The sequence below is a fragment of the Papaver somniferum genome, chromosome 10 (assembly GCF_003573695.1).
Source record: "Papaver somniferum cultivar HN1 chromosome 10, ASM357369v1, whole genome shotgun sequence".
NCBI lineage: Eukaryota > Viridiplantae > Streptophyta > Magnoliopsida > Ranunculales > Papaveraceae > Papaver > Papaver somniferum.
The window spans coordinates 77,306,667-77,325,296 of record NC_039367.1 but is presented as its reverse complement, the minus strand read 5'-3'; the positions used below and the strand labels follow the sequence as shown (position 1 = coordinate 77,325,296).

Sequence of the window (18,630 nt, the reverse complement as noted above, 5' to 3'; positions counted from 1 at the left end):
TCTTCAATAAACACCTGCACACCACAACTTGAATCTCTTGTGATCAATCACGCACAGAACAGAGTCTGTTAACAATGGATTATCACAAGACGTCTTTAGATCTACAAACAGTTCTAAAGATCCCGTCGACACTTCGATCTAGTTTGAGTGAATCTTATATCAGAAGAGAAGATTCTCAAGAATAAACAAACTAGGTGCAATCAAAGTTCAACAACCGTTAGTCAATCAAATCAAATCGAAAACTAATAATACCGCAATTATCTAGTTTCCCACCAACGGTACTCGTAGAGCTTCTTGATCCCATAGAAGTCTTTAAACGAGCGGTCGTAAGAGATTTCGCATAATTAGGGCACTTTCCTCTCTGAATAGACGGCTCCACCAGTAACAACACAATAAGGTATTTTTGTTGGATCTTAGGATAGTTTGCTCGAAATGCAAACTTGGGTATTTATAGACCAAGGAAGTTTGGACACCAAGGAATTTCCAAAACCGAATATTCTTAAGATATGCAATAAATTCCCAAATCGATTTCATAATTCCTAGAAATGCTCTGTCCAAAAATAACCGAAATCCTACTAGAAAATCTCCAATTAGTAAATGCACATTACCATTTTTTTTTCCGGAGATATGCATTTTAATTGCTGGTAATTAAAAGCATATAAAATTAACAACCTTAATTAAAAGATTCTCAACTTATTTCGGTCCGGGATATCGTTGAGTTATTAAGGAATATCTTTGAACAATACAAGATAAGGATTACTGAACATGTTCAAAGTATGTCGACATCTTTTTCTTTGTAAATCCTTTTTCATATTTACAATCTTGGAACCTATTATACCACACTTCCAAACAAGTTTAGAACTGGTTCATCTGATATCCAAGAACTATGTGATTGATCAAATATCAATACACTAATCATGGGTTTACGTTTCTACCAAACACAAGGATCGGTTTTACCTTAATATGGTTACTGGGACCGGTTACATCAGTTACCAGGATCGGTTACGTCAATTACCAAGACTGGTTACCATATATCATGGTATTACTTGTGATCCGTCACACCAGTTACCAAGCTTGGTTACACCAATTACCAGGACCGGTTACACCAATGACAAGGATAAATTACATACTTTTTTGTGATCGGTCACACCAATTACTAGGATCGGTTATACCAATTACTAGGATCGGTCACACCAATTACAAATATCGATCATACCATCTTAGGTGATTACTGAGGATCAGTTACACTAATAAAAGTCATACCAATACATAATTCAGGCACTGTGAATAGTTTTACCAAGATACATAACAATTTATGATCGGTTCTACTAACTCACACATATTGGTAATCCAAAGATATGCAATGAATAACTATACCAATAAGCCCAGCGATTTCCCTTCGATTCATAAAACAAGTTCATGGATGTAATTCCTTTAAACGAATGTAAACATTGTTTCCTATGACGAAATCTTCACCCATACCCATACACATAATCACAATAGCATTCATACGATTATGTCGATGTCTTATGTACGAAGTTCAAAAGATAAGCATTATACTTCGTATTCTAATTCCTTAACACTATGTCTACTAGAGTATAATCATTCACAGCTTCCCAGTTATGTTTTCAATATAACACGACTTGTAAGAAACTTTAGGAATGAAACAGTTCAAGTCACAATATTACTAACCTCAAGAGGAAGGATGATGCCGTCGATGTAGCTTGTTACCTCTTCACATTCTTCAAGTCTTCGAGTAATACTTGTATGTCTCATAATCCTAATCTTTCTATCCTAACCTATACGAAGTTGTCTCTAGTACATAATCAAGCGACTCTTTAATTGAGTTTTGATTCACTAAAATATGACTACCGAACTTGACATACCAACGCTTGGTGGGTTCAACCGAGCTATGCTCTAACAGTCTCGATCTCATATCTATAGACGATCACACAAAGTATGAATATATACCAAAGTTGTTGTATTGTCTCCAACTTTGTCCATAGACGATCACACTTGGTAAGAAGACTTATAGGTTGAAACAAAAAGATTATGGTGTATTTGGGTACCCTCGTCTTTTAAATTGGTATCAGAGCAGGCAAACACGAAAATATATAACAATTTGTGTTTGGTGCGATCCAACCTATAAGTATTGAATCTAATGGGTGATTCAGTTAACGTTATGCAAGATTGCGAATACTCAAAATTTGAAGATGTTACTATTTCATTAACTCGTGATCCAGGAGTTACGAAAATTAAGAGTACATCTGAGTCTATCTTTAATAAAAAAGAAGATGCTGATAAAGATTTGGTAAAACTCCTAACGCCTATAAGATCTTTGTCTACAAGGATGTTAATATTAAAGACAAAATCTAATATTCTTAAGCAAAAGATTAGAGAAAAGGACATTCAACTAAATATTCTAACCAAAGAGAATATAGATCTCCCTGTCAAAGTAGAAGCTCTTGGTAAATCTCTTACTCAAGAACAAGAGATTCATCCTATGACTCTGACTAATGATTCTGTCATAATTTCTTCTGATGAGGAAACCAAAAGTCTTCGCTCGACTTTTACAGATTGTGATAACAATACTTGTTTGATCACGTCTGAAACAGATCACGATGATGGTAGTCTGCCTAACTACATCAATGAGAAGATCATATGAAAATCTCATTGATAGAATTAAGAGAGATTTTCTATCTCTGAAAATTCTCATATCGGTACAGTTTCTCCTCATGATCATGCCTTTAGATCAAGGAATGATCACCTTTTTGGGAGAAAATTCTTTAGGCACAAACTTCCAAAGAGAAACATGAACTATGTTTCTGGTACTCGTTGTAAGCAAGAAAAGGCTTACTCCGATACAAGTTATTTGTATGGAGTCTGTGCACCCTCATCCAAGTTCGTGCTCATAACTTTTGGGATGAGGAAGCACATAAAACGAGAGAACATGTTTTTGTGTTTGTATCAGAAAATCTGTGACATTTATGTTTATTATGATCTTTCATATTAGGATTTATTTGAAAATTTCTAGTTTTAATAAATATTCCAGCATGAGAATATCAGACATAAGAAACAAAATATATTCTCTATATATTTTTGAAATTTCCTTTGTATTTTCGGTCCAAAATTTGTCTCTTCTTAAGAGAAACTTTATCTTGCTTGTATTGTGAAACCCTGATTGATTCTTAGTTAAATCCTTGAGCATGCCTCCAATAACTCGCAGTATTACAAAGGTAAATAAGGAGGAAGCTCAAAGAGATAAGGATTGTCAAGGAATCAATACAGAAAGTAAGAAGAAGATCATAACAAAAATCATGTCTGATTATGAATCTCATAGTTCTACTGGATCTCAAAATGAGTCATGTTTGTTGGCTTACAACCTTCAAGATCCAAAAGAAACCAAGTGGATACCTTCTGATAGTATGGTAAACTATATCCATGGTTTTGAAGAACTAAGAACCAATCTCATAATAACGGTTCAAAATCAAGATTGGCTGAAGGATAGGATTGAAGAAACAAAAGTTGATCTTGCATACATGAAGGAACAAGTTAAAAAGCTTGAAAAACAAGAAGTGGTTGCTGACAAGTCTCCCGAGACATGTTTCAAGAGTTTGAACACTGAAAAAACCTCAGTGAACAATCAAAGCACCACTAGGGATTAAGTTATATGCTGTAATACTTGATCCATAATATAAACATCAATGTTTTGATTTACTTCAATTATTGTATAAGGTCTGATAAACATGTGCAAAGAGTCATAATTACATAACGTTTTTTCCTCCACCAAGCATCAAAATATATGAAATTGCTGAATGACCTTCTCCAAAATTTTAAGTAGACATGAGATTGGAAATCAAAGAATGGATTTAAATCAATTCAGTTGACCTTCATCACTTGAGAATTTGAACGGTTTCACTATCTTATGTGAAGCGAAAGCCAAAGACGTAGTGACAATCGATAAAAATTTGAGAAAAGTTGTTATTTTGAGAAAGTCGGTATTTTTAGGAAAAGGCAAATAGAGGCTCACGTAATTTTTTAAGTTGAAATATCTCGAAAATGTTTATCTTTATTAATATCTTCAGCGTAGGAAAAGTGCCGACCTTTTTGTCACTCTAGTTTTTCACATTTTAGTTTTGGAACGATAGAAAAAAAAGATATATGGGAAATGGCATACACATTTACAGGTCATCTGAATTGGTCCTAGAAAAATCAATAAGAAGTAATACAAAATGTATAGATTCAGCTTAACCAGATTTTGAGGATACATAACGGACAATTATATCTAAAGACTTAAAAGCCTAGACAAATAAAACTCCCACGTTGAACGGTGAGGAAATCCTCGCTTTCTATTGGTCGAAATAGGTCTTTTTTGAGTTTTGTGAAACGAGCGTTTTGGTGAGGACACTTGGCAATATATGATTGGTTTAAAAAAATAGAAAAAAGATTAAAAAAAGGAAACCAAATTCAATTTGAAATTCATGAGGTGACAATATTTAGGTGAAGACACATGGCAACGTATGATTGGTTTAAAAACGACAAACTTAAAAGGAAAACATAACTTACCGTGTTTGGAATTTTATGGAAGTCCAAGTTCAATTTGGAAATCTAATAATTACTATATTAGGACTATTTTTTCCAAATTAACATATAAAACGGAAAAAATCCACATATTTTCTGCGAAAATAAAAAGAATAAATAAATAAAATTTGCACACATCCTCCACCTATTTAATGTATTTGTCCCGCCGCACCAAATCAAAAATAATTTCCACGGGGAGGGGCGAAGCCCCGCGCACACCAAATCAAAAATGCATTGCCACGGGGCGGGGCGAATCCCCGCGCACACCAAGTTAAAAGGAAAAAAATAAATACAATTTGTACATATTTTCCACCTATTTAATTTAATGTATTTTCCCCTCCACACCAAATCAAAAACATCTTCACGGGGCGGGGCGAAGCCCGCGCACACCAAATCAACATGCATCGCCATGGAGTGGGGCAAAGCCCTGCGCACACCAAATCATAAATACATCTCCACGGGGTAGGGCGAAGCCCGCGCACACCAAATCAAAAATATATCGCCATGGGGAGGGGCGAAGCCCCGCGCACACCAATTCAAAAATACATCGCCATGGGGCGGGGCGAAGTCCAGTGCACACCAAGTTAAAAGAAAAAATATGTCCGGTACGTAGCACGGGCACAAATCTAGTTTCCACTAAAAACAATAATTACTCCCTCCGTTTCTAAAATATAGGCAGGTTTCCTTATTTGGGTATGTCAAAAAATAGACTTGTTTCCATATGTGGAAAGTCAAATGTTATGATTTTACTACTATACACATAAAGGGACCACTTCTCTCTCTCCTTTTACTCTCCTAATACAAAAAGGGGACCACTTCTCTCTCATTTTTCTCTAATAACAAATGAGTGGGGACCAAAGAATAGTTTAGGAAAAAACATCAAAACGTGACTTTAATCATTGGTTTTCTTAATTTTTGTGAAAACCAAACTTGCTTATTTTTCAGAAACGGAGAAAGTAAATTTGATAACGCTACCTTTTTTCTATTTTTCCTAAACATTATTAGAACACGAAGTACGTGATTTGGTTAGGGATTTTTTGAGTTTACTTCGTGGTGGCCCGTTTTTGCCTTTTAGCCCTAAATTAGCCTTGAAAATTTTGGGGGCCGGAAGCGTTTCGTTTTGATCACAAGGGAAAAAAAGGGTTGACATATCAGTTCCACAGTCTATCCCGCCTTTATCTCGCGAATTTTTACGGCAGGGGATAAACAAAAGCGCCTCATTTTCTCTGTTTTACGCCTGCGAATTCGGTGTATATTATTGTCTAGGGATGGAGTCAGGAATCGTCGAAGAATATCAGAACCACTTCCTCTCTACATCTTGACCAATAATTTTCCTCCTTTAATGGTTCTCCTGTGTTATTATCCTTGAAACCCTAGCTTTCATCGTCTTATGAATATTCAGGTAAAAACTTAAAAATTTGTTTTTATTTATATATTTGTTTTCGGATTGGGTTATTCTCTAAAAGAGATTTTTATTGTTTAACAGATAAAAATGAAGTTGCATTTGGACATGAAATTTCGTTCGGTGGTTTCTGTGTGCCGTAGCTTAAGACAATTCAGCAGCTCCGGGAAATTTGATTTTACGGATTTGACGTAAGCTTAACACCACTGAGTATTATTTTAATTTATAGTTGTATCTTGTTATTGTTCTCTGCCTATAAGGTGTTTTTAGAAATGACAATGAGAGTAGCAATTGGTGCATCAAACTAGTTACACTGCACATGCATTTGGTGCACGCCGCTTCCCTACTCATAATACATGCCAGGCATATCCCAATGGGTTTCCCACCAATGCGTGCACCCTAGCAAAACCCTTGCTGGATGTCATTGTGTGTTTGGTATTCGGATTGTTTTGGGTTCTTTATTTCAAATGCTTACTTGCAGTTCACCGCATACATGGTATCCAGTTGCTCGGAGGAAGAAGCGCAACGTTGTGTTGCACGTGGGTCCCACAAATAGTGGTAAAACATATCACGCATTGAAACAACTTGAGTCGAGCTCTTCAGGTTTGCTTACTAGCCATTTTGCATCAGCTTTTTTGTTTTGTTCTGTTTTGATATATGAATTCTTGAATTGTTGTGTTATGGGGTTTCTTAACGTAACTTGTAGATTGATAAATGTTTGCATTTTTTTTCGTGGGTAGGTTTATATTGTGGTCCCTTGAGGCTGCTTGCGTGGGAAGTTGCAAAAAAGTTAAATAAGGCAAAGGTTCCTTGCGATTTGATTACTGGACAAGAGAGGGAGGAAGTCGAAGGCGCAAAACACAAGTCCGTTACTGTCGAAATGGCTGACTTGAGCTCTGATTACCAATGTGCTGTTGTTGATGAAATCCAGGTAGGTTTCATGTACAAGAGCTTCCATTTTCCTTAATTTATCTGCTTTCAGGCACAGAATTTATCTGCTTTCAAGCACAGGATACATGTCTGACACATAATCTGGATAAGTTAACTTTTTCTTTAGGCCATTCTTAATTTGATGAGTGCAATTTTATTGTTGAGTAACTAACCCATTTTTAGTACCCAGACTCACTTTTAAGCTTCCATACATTCTTTTAGGTTTAAAATGCTCGTAAAAATTTGCTTAATTTGCTTCTCCACCCATTTTTATGTGCAGCTATATCACAATTGAACTGGAAACCTTAGGATTAAATTCAGAACTTGTTTCCTTGAGTCTTTACTATTATAAATTCTCTCTTTGAAGTCGCTTCTGCAAAATATCCATCTCATTGTATCAGATTAAAATAAATTGCTGTTGCTGATGGTGTTGTTGTCGCTCTTATGGAACATTTTCGTTTTAGATGGTAGGATGCAAGACAAGGGGTTTCTCATTCACACGTGCGTTATTGGGCATTCCTGCTGACGAACTTCACCTTTGTGGAGATCCTGCTGCTGTTCCCTTAATCCAGCAAATACTCAAAGTGACTGGTGACTCTGTCGAGGTAATAAGCAAGTAAACTTGTTCAATAGGCGCATCTAGTCAATTTTCATTGGATTTATGTTGCACATTCTTTATCATTTCCTGATCTATGACCATCCAAGTCTTTCTGATTTTACTGCTATCATGTAGGTCCAGTATTATGACAGGCTCTCACCTCTTGTTCCATCGAAGGTTCCTTTAGGACCCTTCTCTAACATACAGAGAGGAGACTGTATAGTCACTTTTTCACGCCGCGAAATATACAGATTAAAGGTCAATTATTACTAGAACAATACTTGGGGGCTTTTTATTGCAAACTCATTATATCATCTTAGGCATTAGTCAATTACTTGTACTGACTTTTGCAAATCTAACAATTTAAAACTTTCTTCATATTTTGTGTGTCCAGAAAGAAATCGAATCTCAAGGAAAGCATCTTTGTTCCGTAGTCTATGGTTCACTGCCACCTGAAACTCGAACGAGACAGGTACCTGCTCTTTCCATTTTGAACTTAATACAGAAGAGTGGTAGTTTTCTCAGTCATTGCCAACTTAGCTTTGTTTCTCTGCTTAAACCTTTTCTCAGCCTCGTTCTCCATTGTTATGTCTCTCGGTCTGGAGCAAATTAACTGAGTTCTTTTTAAGATTGCAGGCAACTATGTTTAATGACGAGAGCAGCGAGTTTGATGTACTCGTAGCCAGTGATGCCATTGGCATGGGTCTCAATCTGAATATTTCTAGAATCATATTTTCAACGCTTCAAAAGTTTGATGGTGTAGAAATGAGGGATTTGACAGTACCAGAGATAAAACAAATAGCAGGTATCCTTTTTAATATAATTATATGAGTTGGAACAGCATTTTTTCCCCTTTGTTTTTCTTTTTCTGCAGTTGGAGCCTCTGGCAACCAGCCATCCGTACAGTAAATAACCTTCCAGTTTTGTTTAGTTCTGCATAAGTTGGAAATCAGTCTGTTTTGTTTGAATTGATCATACCACATCTGACCCTTCCTGGTGCTTCACATATTTTATTGTTCTTCCTATTGTAGGAAGGGCAGGACGTTATGGATCTAAGTTTCCTCGTGGTGAAGTGACGTGTATTGATGGAGAGGATCTACCTTTACTTCATTCAGCACTAGGGTCTCCTTCTCCTATTCTAGAGGTGATATCCACGAAACTCTGGTAGCAATAATGATAGCTGGTTTTCTCACATATTTTTTACTTACGATTACTCGTTACATCTCTCACATATTTTATTGACTTTGCAGTGTGCTGGATTATTTCCTACCTTTGACCTCTTGTACTTATATTCACGCCTCCATCCAAACGCTGGTTTTCACCAAATATTGGTACGTAAGGTTCATCTTCACTTTCGTCGAATAATTTGGAGACTTATTTAAAACTAGTAAAAAAGTAAATAATTTGCCGTCTGATGCTGTCTGGTTATAGAATACCGAGTATTTGATTTGTAGTTTAAAGATTTAAAGCTAACTTTCTGATTTTCTTGAGCAGGAGGAATTTCTACACAGCGCGAAGTTATCAGCTAACTATTTCATTTCCAACTGTGAAGAAATGCTGGTATGTTATCTTCTTCATCATCATTTTTACACCAATAATGGAGGGGTAAATTGCCCTTGCAAAGTTTAGCTGAGATCGAGGATTTCACAATTTTTAGCATCTGTTCCTTGCATTGATTATCTTATACTGACTCCAGAAAGTAGCCGCTGTTCTTGATGATTTACCCCTCGGAATACATGATAAATACCTATTCTGTATTAGGTAAAATGCTCCACTCTTCTTATCGTGGTTCAGCAATTTGGGAGGAACCTAACCCTTAAATTCTTACTTTGCAGTCCAGTTGACATGAACGATGACATTTCATCGCAGGGGCTTACTCAGGTACTAAGTACTACATTCGGATATCAAACATGCATTGGCATTAAGGCTTTTTCCCTGCCCAGTAGGGTTTTTTCTCTTACAGAAGACTGAGTAACTTACATGAATAGCTTTCTCTGCTCACCAGTTTGCAACAAACTATGCAAGAAAAGGCATAGTACGACTAAAAGAAATATTTACACCTGGGACACTTAAGTTGCCAACAACCCAGGCTGCACTCAAGGAGCTGGAATCCATTCATAAGGTAAGAATTCTGCTTTATTTGTTAAGGAAGAATCCTAGTGCTAATCACATGAAAGTTATTTTCTTTCGAATCTTATTTTTCCCTGCATGAAAGGTTTTGGATCTTTATGTGTGGCTAAGTTTCCGAATGGAGGATTCTTTCCCAGACCGTGAGGTAGCAGCTTCACAAAAATCAATCTGCAACTTGTAAGTAATAAAGTCTTAGCACTAAGAAGAAAGGTGTTTTTCACCCCTGCACTTCTCTTACTTCTAATTTTCATTAGGTTGATTGAAGATTTTTTGGAAAGACTTGGATCAGAGAGGCCGAGTAGAAAAAGGTTAGCAACGCCGCCAATTTACCTCGAAAGAAATGGGAGGCAATGTAGATTTTGAGAAGCGATACGGGGAATAATGTGAAAACCACTATTCGCCTCCAATTTGCTTTCACTTTTAATACATCTCAAAACCACATTTCATTCTAAATCCACTTTCATGATGTAAAGCTCAACCTTCCTCCTTTTCTTTAGTCTGATTATTTTTGTAGGTCTTTTGCCATCTTGGTTTTGTTTTCATCCTTTTTCATTTTCACAAGTATTCTTTTATTTATTTTCTACTCCAGATGGGGCATTTGGGTGTGCCCATATTGTTAAGCTCTATGTATTAACTTTCCAGTGGTCAATGAAAGAGCCTTTTTGTTCTCCAACTTTCTTGGTAATTAGTCGGAAACTAGAAATAATCCGTGCCGTAACGACACGGCATGAGACGGGATAATTTTTGATCATAATGATTTTAATAATTACTACTACACACTGTCATAAGACTTAATTTGACCCATGAGATTTTGTAGCTATGAGTATCTTAGATATTTTTGATCCAAATAATTATAAATTCGGTTACGCTTCCAATTGATTAAAATAATAGTTTTTGACAAAAATCAAGGTAAATTGTCTTATTTTGTCCTTGAATACAAAAAATTTACGATCCCCAAAGATTGGTGGTTTTAATGAGACCATTATGCGGAATCTTCATCTAATGAGTAATAAATATAATTACATCCTCCCATAAATTATTCTTAGATCGCAGGGACTATCGTCTTCTGTTCATTATCCATATGATATGGTGATTTCATTCTGGTCTTTTTGGTCTGATTAAAATAAGAAAAAGTGAGTTGTATACCTTAATCACACAGTACATGTCCTCAATTTTCTCCTCAATTATGATGGCCCTTTTTGTGATGTTTCTTGGTGTCGAAACGGACCAACAGTGAACTGGGTGAGCTTGATAATTGTACCTTAGCAGAAAGATACCCTATCAAGATTTTTACTCTTCGTGCTTAAATTTAAGATTAAACATGGTTAAGAACGCTACTTCTTTGTGCTTACATTTCCAAGGCAAAACCGCTGGTCGAGTCATTCATATCTCACTTTCCACATCAAAGAGTCTCAATTTAAAGAGGAAGCAGAGTTTGATTAAACTATTCATGGTATCAATGAATGATTAAGATTTGATGTCCCCGTAAAAACTCAAGCCACCACGACTGTCAATAATGTTTATATGGACGAAAAGATAGTCATGATCTGTATCAAGAATGCTTAAATGTTCCTAAGAATGCTAAATTTGTTATGGATGAAAATATGGTTCATTTTTCAGGGGAACATGAAGATACGACCATTAAGATAATGAAAATGAAGGAATTATTCTTTGTACATTTTTAAAAAGGACTAAAAGTTGTTTGTTCTTTGGGTTTTACACATTGCAACCTCAAATGCTCTAATGTTACTTGTTTTTTGCCGGTTGATGAAGGTTGGCTTATTCGAGCGATAAAATTAAAATAAGGCATATAATTTAAGATTAAATTTTCGCCGAGTCATTTTATGGATATGTATTTCATTTTTCGATTATTCCCTTTACAATGAGTATAATGAAAATTATTCTTTGTATTTAAAAAAAAAGATCTAAATTTTGTTGTTGTTTGGGTTTTACACGTTGTAACCGCCAATGTTTAATGTTCTTTGTGTTTTGCAGGTTGATGAAGGTTTGGCTAATCTGATTTTCTTAAAGATATGGTGCAAGAATTTTTTTTATTTTTTTATAATAAAATATGAGTGTAAAAATATGATTGGTTTTAATATTTAATTGTCCACTTTATTTTTTTGGTGGGACATTATTTTTTATTTATTTTTAATTAGTGTGGAGCTAATTATGAGGGTTATCAATGCATATAGCCATAATGGAAGAAGGTTACAACTCTTACATTCGTTAGATATAAATGGCTAGGATGAGACCTTGTGGTTGGATCATCCGTTTGTCTCTAAAAATGTTATCAAGAATTCTCAAATGTTCCTAAGAATGCTAAATTTGTTATGGATGAAAACATGGTTCATTTTTCAGGGGAACATGAAGATACGACCATTAAGATAACGAAAATTATGGGAATTATTCTTTGTATTTTTAAAAAAAAAACCTAAAGTTGTTTGTTCTTTGGGTTTTACACATTGCAACCTCAAAATGCTCTAATGTTACTTGTGTTTTGCAGGTTGATGAAGGCTGGCTTATTCGAGCACTAAAATTAAAATAAGGCCTATAATTTAAGAGTAAATTTTCAGTGATTAATTTTATGGATATGTATTTAATTTTTCGACTATTTCCTTTACAATGAGTATAATGAAAATTATTCTTTGTATTTTTAAAAAAAGAATCTAAGTTTTTTGTTGTTGTTTAGGGTTTACACGTTGTAACCGCCAATGTTCAATGTTCTTTGTGTTTTGCAGGTTAATGAAGGTTTGGCTAATCTGATTTTCTTAAAGATATGGTGCAAGGAACTTTTTTTTTTTATTTTTCTATAATCAAATATGAGTGTAAAAATATGAGTTCCACATGGTTTTAATATTTGATTGTCCACTTTATTATTTTGGTGGGACATTATTTTTCTTAATTAGTATGGAGCTAATTATGAGGGTTATCAATGCATATAGCCATAATGGAAGAAGGTTACAACTCTTACATTCGTTAGATGTAAATGGCTAAGATGAGACTGGGATGGTCGGATCATCCGTTTGTCTCCAAAATGTTATCTAGTCGTTGAACCCTCAAAAACCTATGCTGTTTTGTATTATAGATGATATACTCTGTCTCTAAGGCCAAGCACTATGGGAGAGGGCATCCCTTCCCTATCCCTCAAATAAAGGGAAGGGATAGCACAAGGAAGGCAACCTCACTATGGTGCCCGATTTTTCCTTCCCTACACGATACGGCTACTGAGTAGCCGTATGAATAGTGTCAAACGGCAATTGAGTAGCCGTATCAGTCAACTCGTTGACTTGACCAATACGGCAACTGAGTAGCCGTTTTATAGGTATAAGTCATCATAAGCTGGCTCGGATTTCCCACTTATTCTTCTTCTCTAGTTTTTCATCCTCTCAAAATCCTTTCAAACCCCTTTTATCCCCTTTCGATTTTCATATTAATTTATTTCGATTCGTTGGATTAAATTAAAAGGGTTTGATCGTTACTCCAAGGTGAAACAAATCCATTCTTCAATTGAGTCGTGCTGTGACGAGGTCACCCTCGTGACAGCATCTATAAGGGTGCGTTTTTTTTTACTCTTCTTCAATTTCTAATTTCATCCAAAAAATCATCTAAGGTGAGTGATTCTAATTTTAGGGTTTCAAATTAATTTGATCTTGATTTTGATTTTGATGAAATTGTTGATATTAGGTTGGTTAGGTATGTAGTATGCAATTCAATAATATAATTAAAACATATATTTAGTGAAAAATCCATGATTAATTGTTGTGTGTCTTGATTCATGTTGAATGAAATGTTATGTAAACTAGTATATCGATGTATAACATTGATTAACTTGTATTTATGTATGGTATACACAAATTGATGATGTGCTTGTTGTTTGCAAAGGTACATAATGAGTCTAATGCGTGCTTATGTGAGAGTTAAATATGGAATCTATTTGGATACCTCTAGTGATGAAGAAGAGAAAGATTTGCTAATGTTTACACAACCATGTTTGGATGAATGATTGCGTATTATTAGACAACCGGTACCTAGGGAGGTACAAACACGTAGTGTAATAACGCGTGATCGAGTATGACACGAAGCCAAAATGATGAATGATTATTTTACGCTTGGAACTGGTTATACCTCAAGACAATTCAAACAACGTCTAGGCATGCGAGAAGACTTATTCGAGAAATTGTTAGGAAAATTGCTTGAAGTTGATCCAGAATGGCAACAACGTTCAGATGCAACGGGTACTATGGGGCATTCTCCGCATATGAAATTAGTTGTCGTGATGAAATGTTTATGCAGAAGTACGGAAGCTGATAGTGTTGATGATTAAACTCGTACGGGTGCAATTACAATATACAAGTATCTAAAAAGATTTTGCCACACCATTTGCATGAATTTTGGAGAAAGATATTTGCGTGAACCCACTCCTAAAGATGTTCAGAGGTTGCTAGCTGAGAATGCGGAACGAGGTTTTCCTGGAATGCTTGGTAGTGTTGATTGTATGCAATGGCCATGGAAGAATTGCCCGGTAGCTTGGCAAGGAACTTACCGGGGTAAAGAGAAACATAGTAGTTTGGTATTAGAGGCGGTGGCATCATACGATTTGTGGTTTTGGCATGCTTTTTTTGGAATGCCTGGATCAAAAAATGATTTGAATGTGTTGGCACACTCACCCCTTTTTTATAACATGCTAAAGGGTGTAGCACCTCCGTGCAATTATGTCATCAATGGTTATCAGTACAATATGGGTTATTTCTTAGCCGATGGTATCTATCCAAAGTTGACTACAATTGTACAAGCTTTTATTCAGACATTAGACATTCCCAACTATGTGAGATTAAACAAGTATCAAATGTATAAAAGAAAGGATGTCGAGCGTGCTTTTGGAGTGCTTCAGGGTAAATTAAGAATTTTCGGATCACCATGTAAGTATTGGCAACAATCTGACTTGAACCTAATTATGAAATGTTGTCTTATTTTACACAACATGATTATCGAGCATGAACGTCGGGATACGTATTGGGGCAGAGTTGTTCCTGTTCTGATTCCGGAACCTACCAATAATGGTCGTGTATTTATGTCATCTCTGAAAAACCTAGAAATGCACCTACAACTAAGATCTTGTCAAGCGCATTGCTGCGCGTCCTGGTAGAGGAGGCCAGGCAGCGGACTTGTCTAGTTTGGAGGGTTCATATATGGAATACGTGGTACTTCCACCATCATAAGGAGATTATGATGATACATACTTAGAATAAGAAGTTGTTCCCGGTCAAAACGAGGATGAAGCATTTGATTATTATGGAGATTACAATGATAAAATCCCAGATGACTTTGAACATGCATTTGAATATGTTTATAGAGACGGACATGTGGGAGACGAATATAAACATGATGGAGATGATGATGAGGATTATGACGATGAGGAGGACGATGATGAGGACGATGACGATGATGAGAATGATGACGATGATGCTGCGTACGATGATTCAGGTATGTATGATGATGATGATGTTGAGGCATAAGATGTATTTCACTGTTGTGTTTAAAATTTCGAATGTTACATGCATATGTATTACATACTTTAAATTATTTTTGGGCTTCAATTATGTATGTAAATGAAAACGTTTAATTTGATGGCATACGGTTTACAATTAGGATAATCCGTGAAATCATTTAAATCTCTTTGTACAATATATGGATATGCATACATATCCGTGAAATCTCTTTGTACAGTATATGTATACGTATACATATCCGTGAAATCTCTTTGTACATTATATGGATATGTATAGTTATCCGTGAAATCTCTATGTACGGTGTATGGATATGTATACTGACCATGTATAAATAGATCACATATTGTGTCCCAATCAACACATTAGTTCGACCAACTCTCTTCTCCATCTACAAAAATAAACACTTATTTTTCTCCACACTTATTTTTCTCCAAGTAATTATTTACAACACTTTTCTTTCTTAATTATGGTGGGTTATATTCCAGCGGAAAATGAATTGATTGTTAGTTTATGGGTCAATGTTCATCTAGAGAATGAAGAAGAAGATGAATAACTAAATAACACAAACCTTTTGGAGCAGTTGCTACAAAGGTTGACTATACATAATGGTAATCCGAATGAACGAACGGTTAAGTATCTGAAAACAAGGTTAAACGTTATCACTTCAGACGTGAAAGTATATCTATCGACACAGAGATCGTTATATCTATAGAGGGATCCAGTACCTTCGGAAATCGTAAGAAACTTATCGGTTACCTATCCAACAAATTTTTGTGTATGTGTACCGAATTGTTGAATAATTTAATTGTTAATTGATATTGTTTTGTTTTGTTGTAGGAGCAATTGGCTTTGGAGAGTTATGAAAAAAGAAAGGGAAACCTTTTAGATTTTTTAACTGCTTTGTGATTTTGAAAAACACTTTTTCAGAGTATAACCCGTCTCCCTTTGAAGATTCATCCTCTGAATCATCAGATGAAGAGTAGAGAATTTAAATAATTATAGGTTTTGTGGGTATATCTCTCTGTAAACCGTCACGAGACATAACTCGTCCAATAGGGTTGCCTATTGATTTAAAGGCTTGTTACACGTACTTAGTGTAATCGTCAATCATATGAATATGAAAATAAATATTATTAACTATTATCTTTAGTAAATCAATTTTCTTCTTCTTTAGTTTGGGTTGCAGAACCACATGTACATTACACTCCTTCTTTTTGTAAAAAATTGAATTTGCCAGGGATGCAATCCATGGAAATTCATAATTCCTCTTCTAATCACAAGGGTAACATTTGGTTATTTTGGAGTAACTCAATTTATGTTCCTTCAGTAGTATCTATTACAAGTCAAATGATAACAGTGGAAGTTGGTGAGGTTATGGTATCTGGAGTACATGCTAGTGTCAATATGGTGCAAAGAAGATTTCTTTGGTCTGAAATGCAGATGATTAGTGAGTTTAAAAAGCCTTGGATTGTGTTGGGTGACTTTAATGCAGTTGTAGTTGCAGGAAATCCTACACTACACCCCTCATATGATTTCATTATTACTCAACTCAATTTTAGGTTTACACTCATAATTTTATTGATCAATCTTTGAATGTTCTTACAAGAAAAGATAAGGAATCAAGAATGACCTCTGCTCTAGACTTTCTCTCTCCTATTTACTTGTTTCTTACTCAAAAATATCTCTCTCTTTTCTTTACAACTTGAACGACTATTTATAGGGAAATACATAGTGGATGACAGCTAATCTGTCCTTTATTTTCGGGTATGGTTTGCGACATTCTCGCAACCTTAAAAATGTTAATTTCGCAAGCTTTCTAATTTTCGCAGAACTATCACATCTTTCTCGTGATTCTAGTTGACGTCGTTTATCGTATCATTTCTGAAATTGTTCTGCGACGCTGTTGTGTTGTGTAGTTGATAATTTCGCTGAGACATTATCGTTGCGAGATTCTGATCCTACATCTTGCCTCTTCTCATATCTTCTCTTCAAAGTAGAGAATGATGTGAGAAATGCCGCAGCTGTTCATCTCTTCATATTCTGCATTCATCACACGTATTCTTTCTTCCATCCGTTTCTTGACACGTCTTCTGTAACCGCTGCTTTTCAATCGCTCACGTATTTTCGTCTTAATGGTGTTTATTTCTTCGAGTAAAAAAAAATCTCCTTTATATACTCTTCTTATTCTTCTTTCCACTTTCTTTTTACTTTCTCTTCTCTTTTTATTCTCTCATCTCTGCAACTCTGTTATTCTTCTGCAAATTCTGCTACTGTAATTCTTCCTCCTTCAATCTTCTTACTTTTTATTCATTCCCATACTCTATATTCAAACATGGCTCCAAGTGGTCATAGACATGAGAAGAATTTAAAATATGTCCAAAAAGATCTTGCTAATAAAGGTTTCACACTCTCTACCATTCCTGGTGAAAATGCCAAATCAATTCTTTCTGTCAAACTTTTCTCCGATCAGTATTGTGATGATCAATCAATCATAATTTTGCTAGGTCAGATTCTCGCATGTCTCCCTATTCCTCTTTATGAACCAGATCTTCCTTTATTCTATGAAATTCTCGCTCACTCGGGATTTTCGCGAGCTATCTTCCAACTGAGTGGGGACTGCATCCGTCTGATGCTAGAGTTCGCTAACCGTGGTACTGGTAAAGGATCTCTGTATTCCAAAGAACTTAGGGATCCTAAATTCGCAGACCTAGAGATAATTGCTGAGAAATACACAGTAGCGATTTTCTTTGAGAACTATGAACTTATCTCCATGAAGAAAGAGAATACTCGCTGGGGTATTCGCTTAAAAAGGAAAGATAACATTGATGAATCTAAAAAACTCTCATGCAAGATATTGACTGGCACTCTGGTAAAAACACAACTCCTCGCCAATCCAAAGATGATAAATGGTCTGTTTTTCCTTTAATGCTAAAAGGACCTTACATTGCTGGGTCAAATGTTCTTCATGCGAATCTCGCTACTTATCAACCTTAGGTTTTCTATTGGCCCGAGAAGGAGAAAGAGGTATGTTTATTCCCATTTAGCTCAATTTATATTTCTTTATTTGTCTTTATTATTTTGTTCGCTAACTCTTGCGACATTCTGCATATCCAAAAACTGAAAGATAGTTATAACACGACTGGGAAAGCTAGTACTCTGTTAGCTCTTCGCTCATACACAGATGAGGTAAGAAATTTTCTCTTATGATTTTAAACTGTATACTGTTGCTTCCATTTCTTATTTCTATCCGTGTGTGAAGATTATTGCTGAAATAGAAGAACCTGCTGATATTGCGAAGACTGGTGATAAAGGTAAAAGTGCTCTTCGCAGAGAAAAATCAACTGCTCCTCCTTCAAAGAAAAGGAAATTCCGTTCTTCTTCTCCTTCAAATATTCCTCCTCAAGAAAATTCCGAAAGTGACAAGGATGATGAGGACAATGATGATCTTGCCGCAAGTGAAGATTTTCCACCTGAAT

At 35.6% G+C, this 18,630-nt stretch overlaps 2 protein-coding genes across 2 annotated transcripts; both read left to right on the top strand.

Annotated features, from left to right (window-relative positions):
* The first annotated feature begins 5,745 nt into the window (after positions 1 to 5,745).
* LOC113316877 (ATP-dependent RNA helicase SUV3, mitochondrial-like) lies at positions 5,746 to 10,314 on the top strand. Its single transcript, XM_026565034.1, has 16 exons — positions 5,746 to 5,983; positions 6,068 to 6,174; positions 6,465 to 6,586; positions 6,724 to 6,914; positions 7,378 to 7,518; positions 7,647 to 7,769; positions 7,906 to 7,983; positions 8,148 to 8,316; positions 8,543 to 8,655; positions 8,762 to 8,842; positions 9,006 to 9,071; positions 9,208 to 9,272; positions 9,347 to 9,392; positions 9,517 to 9,633; positions 9,727 to 9,818; positions 9,896 to 10,314. The coding sequence occupies exons 1-16, from the start codon at positions 5,972 to 5,974 to the stop codon at positions 10,002 to 10,004; spliced, it is 1,632 nt and encodes a 543-aa protein (XP_026420819.1). The 5' UTR covers positions 5,746 to 5,971; the 3' UTR covers positions 10,005 to 10,314.
* A 3,714-nt stretch (positions 10,315 to 14,028) lies between these two features.
* On the top strand, positions 14,029 to 16,137 carry LOC113315810. Its single transcript, XM_026564060.1, has 3 exons — positions 14,029 to 14,563; positions 14,964 to 15,128; positions 16,082 to 16,137. Exons 1-3 carry the CDS (start codon positions 14,029 to 14,031, stop codon positions 16,135 to 16,137), a joined length of 756 nt encoding a protein of 251 aa, XP_026419845.1.
* Positions 16,138 to 18,630: the final 2,493 nt, after the last annotated feature.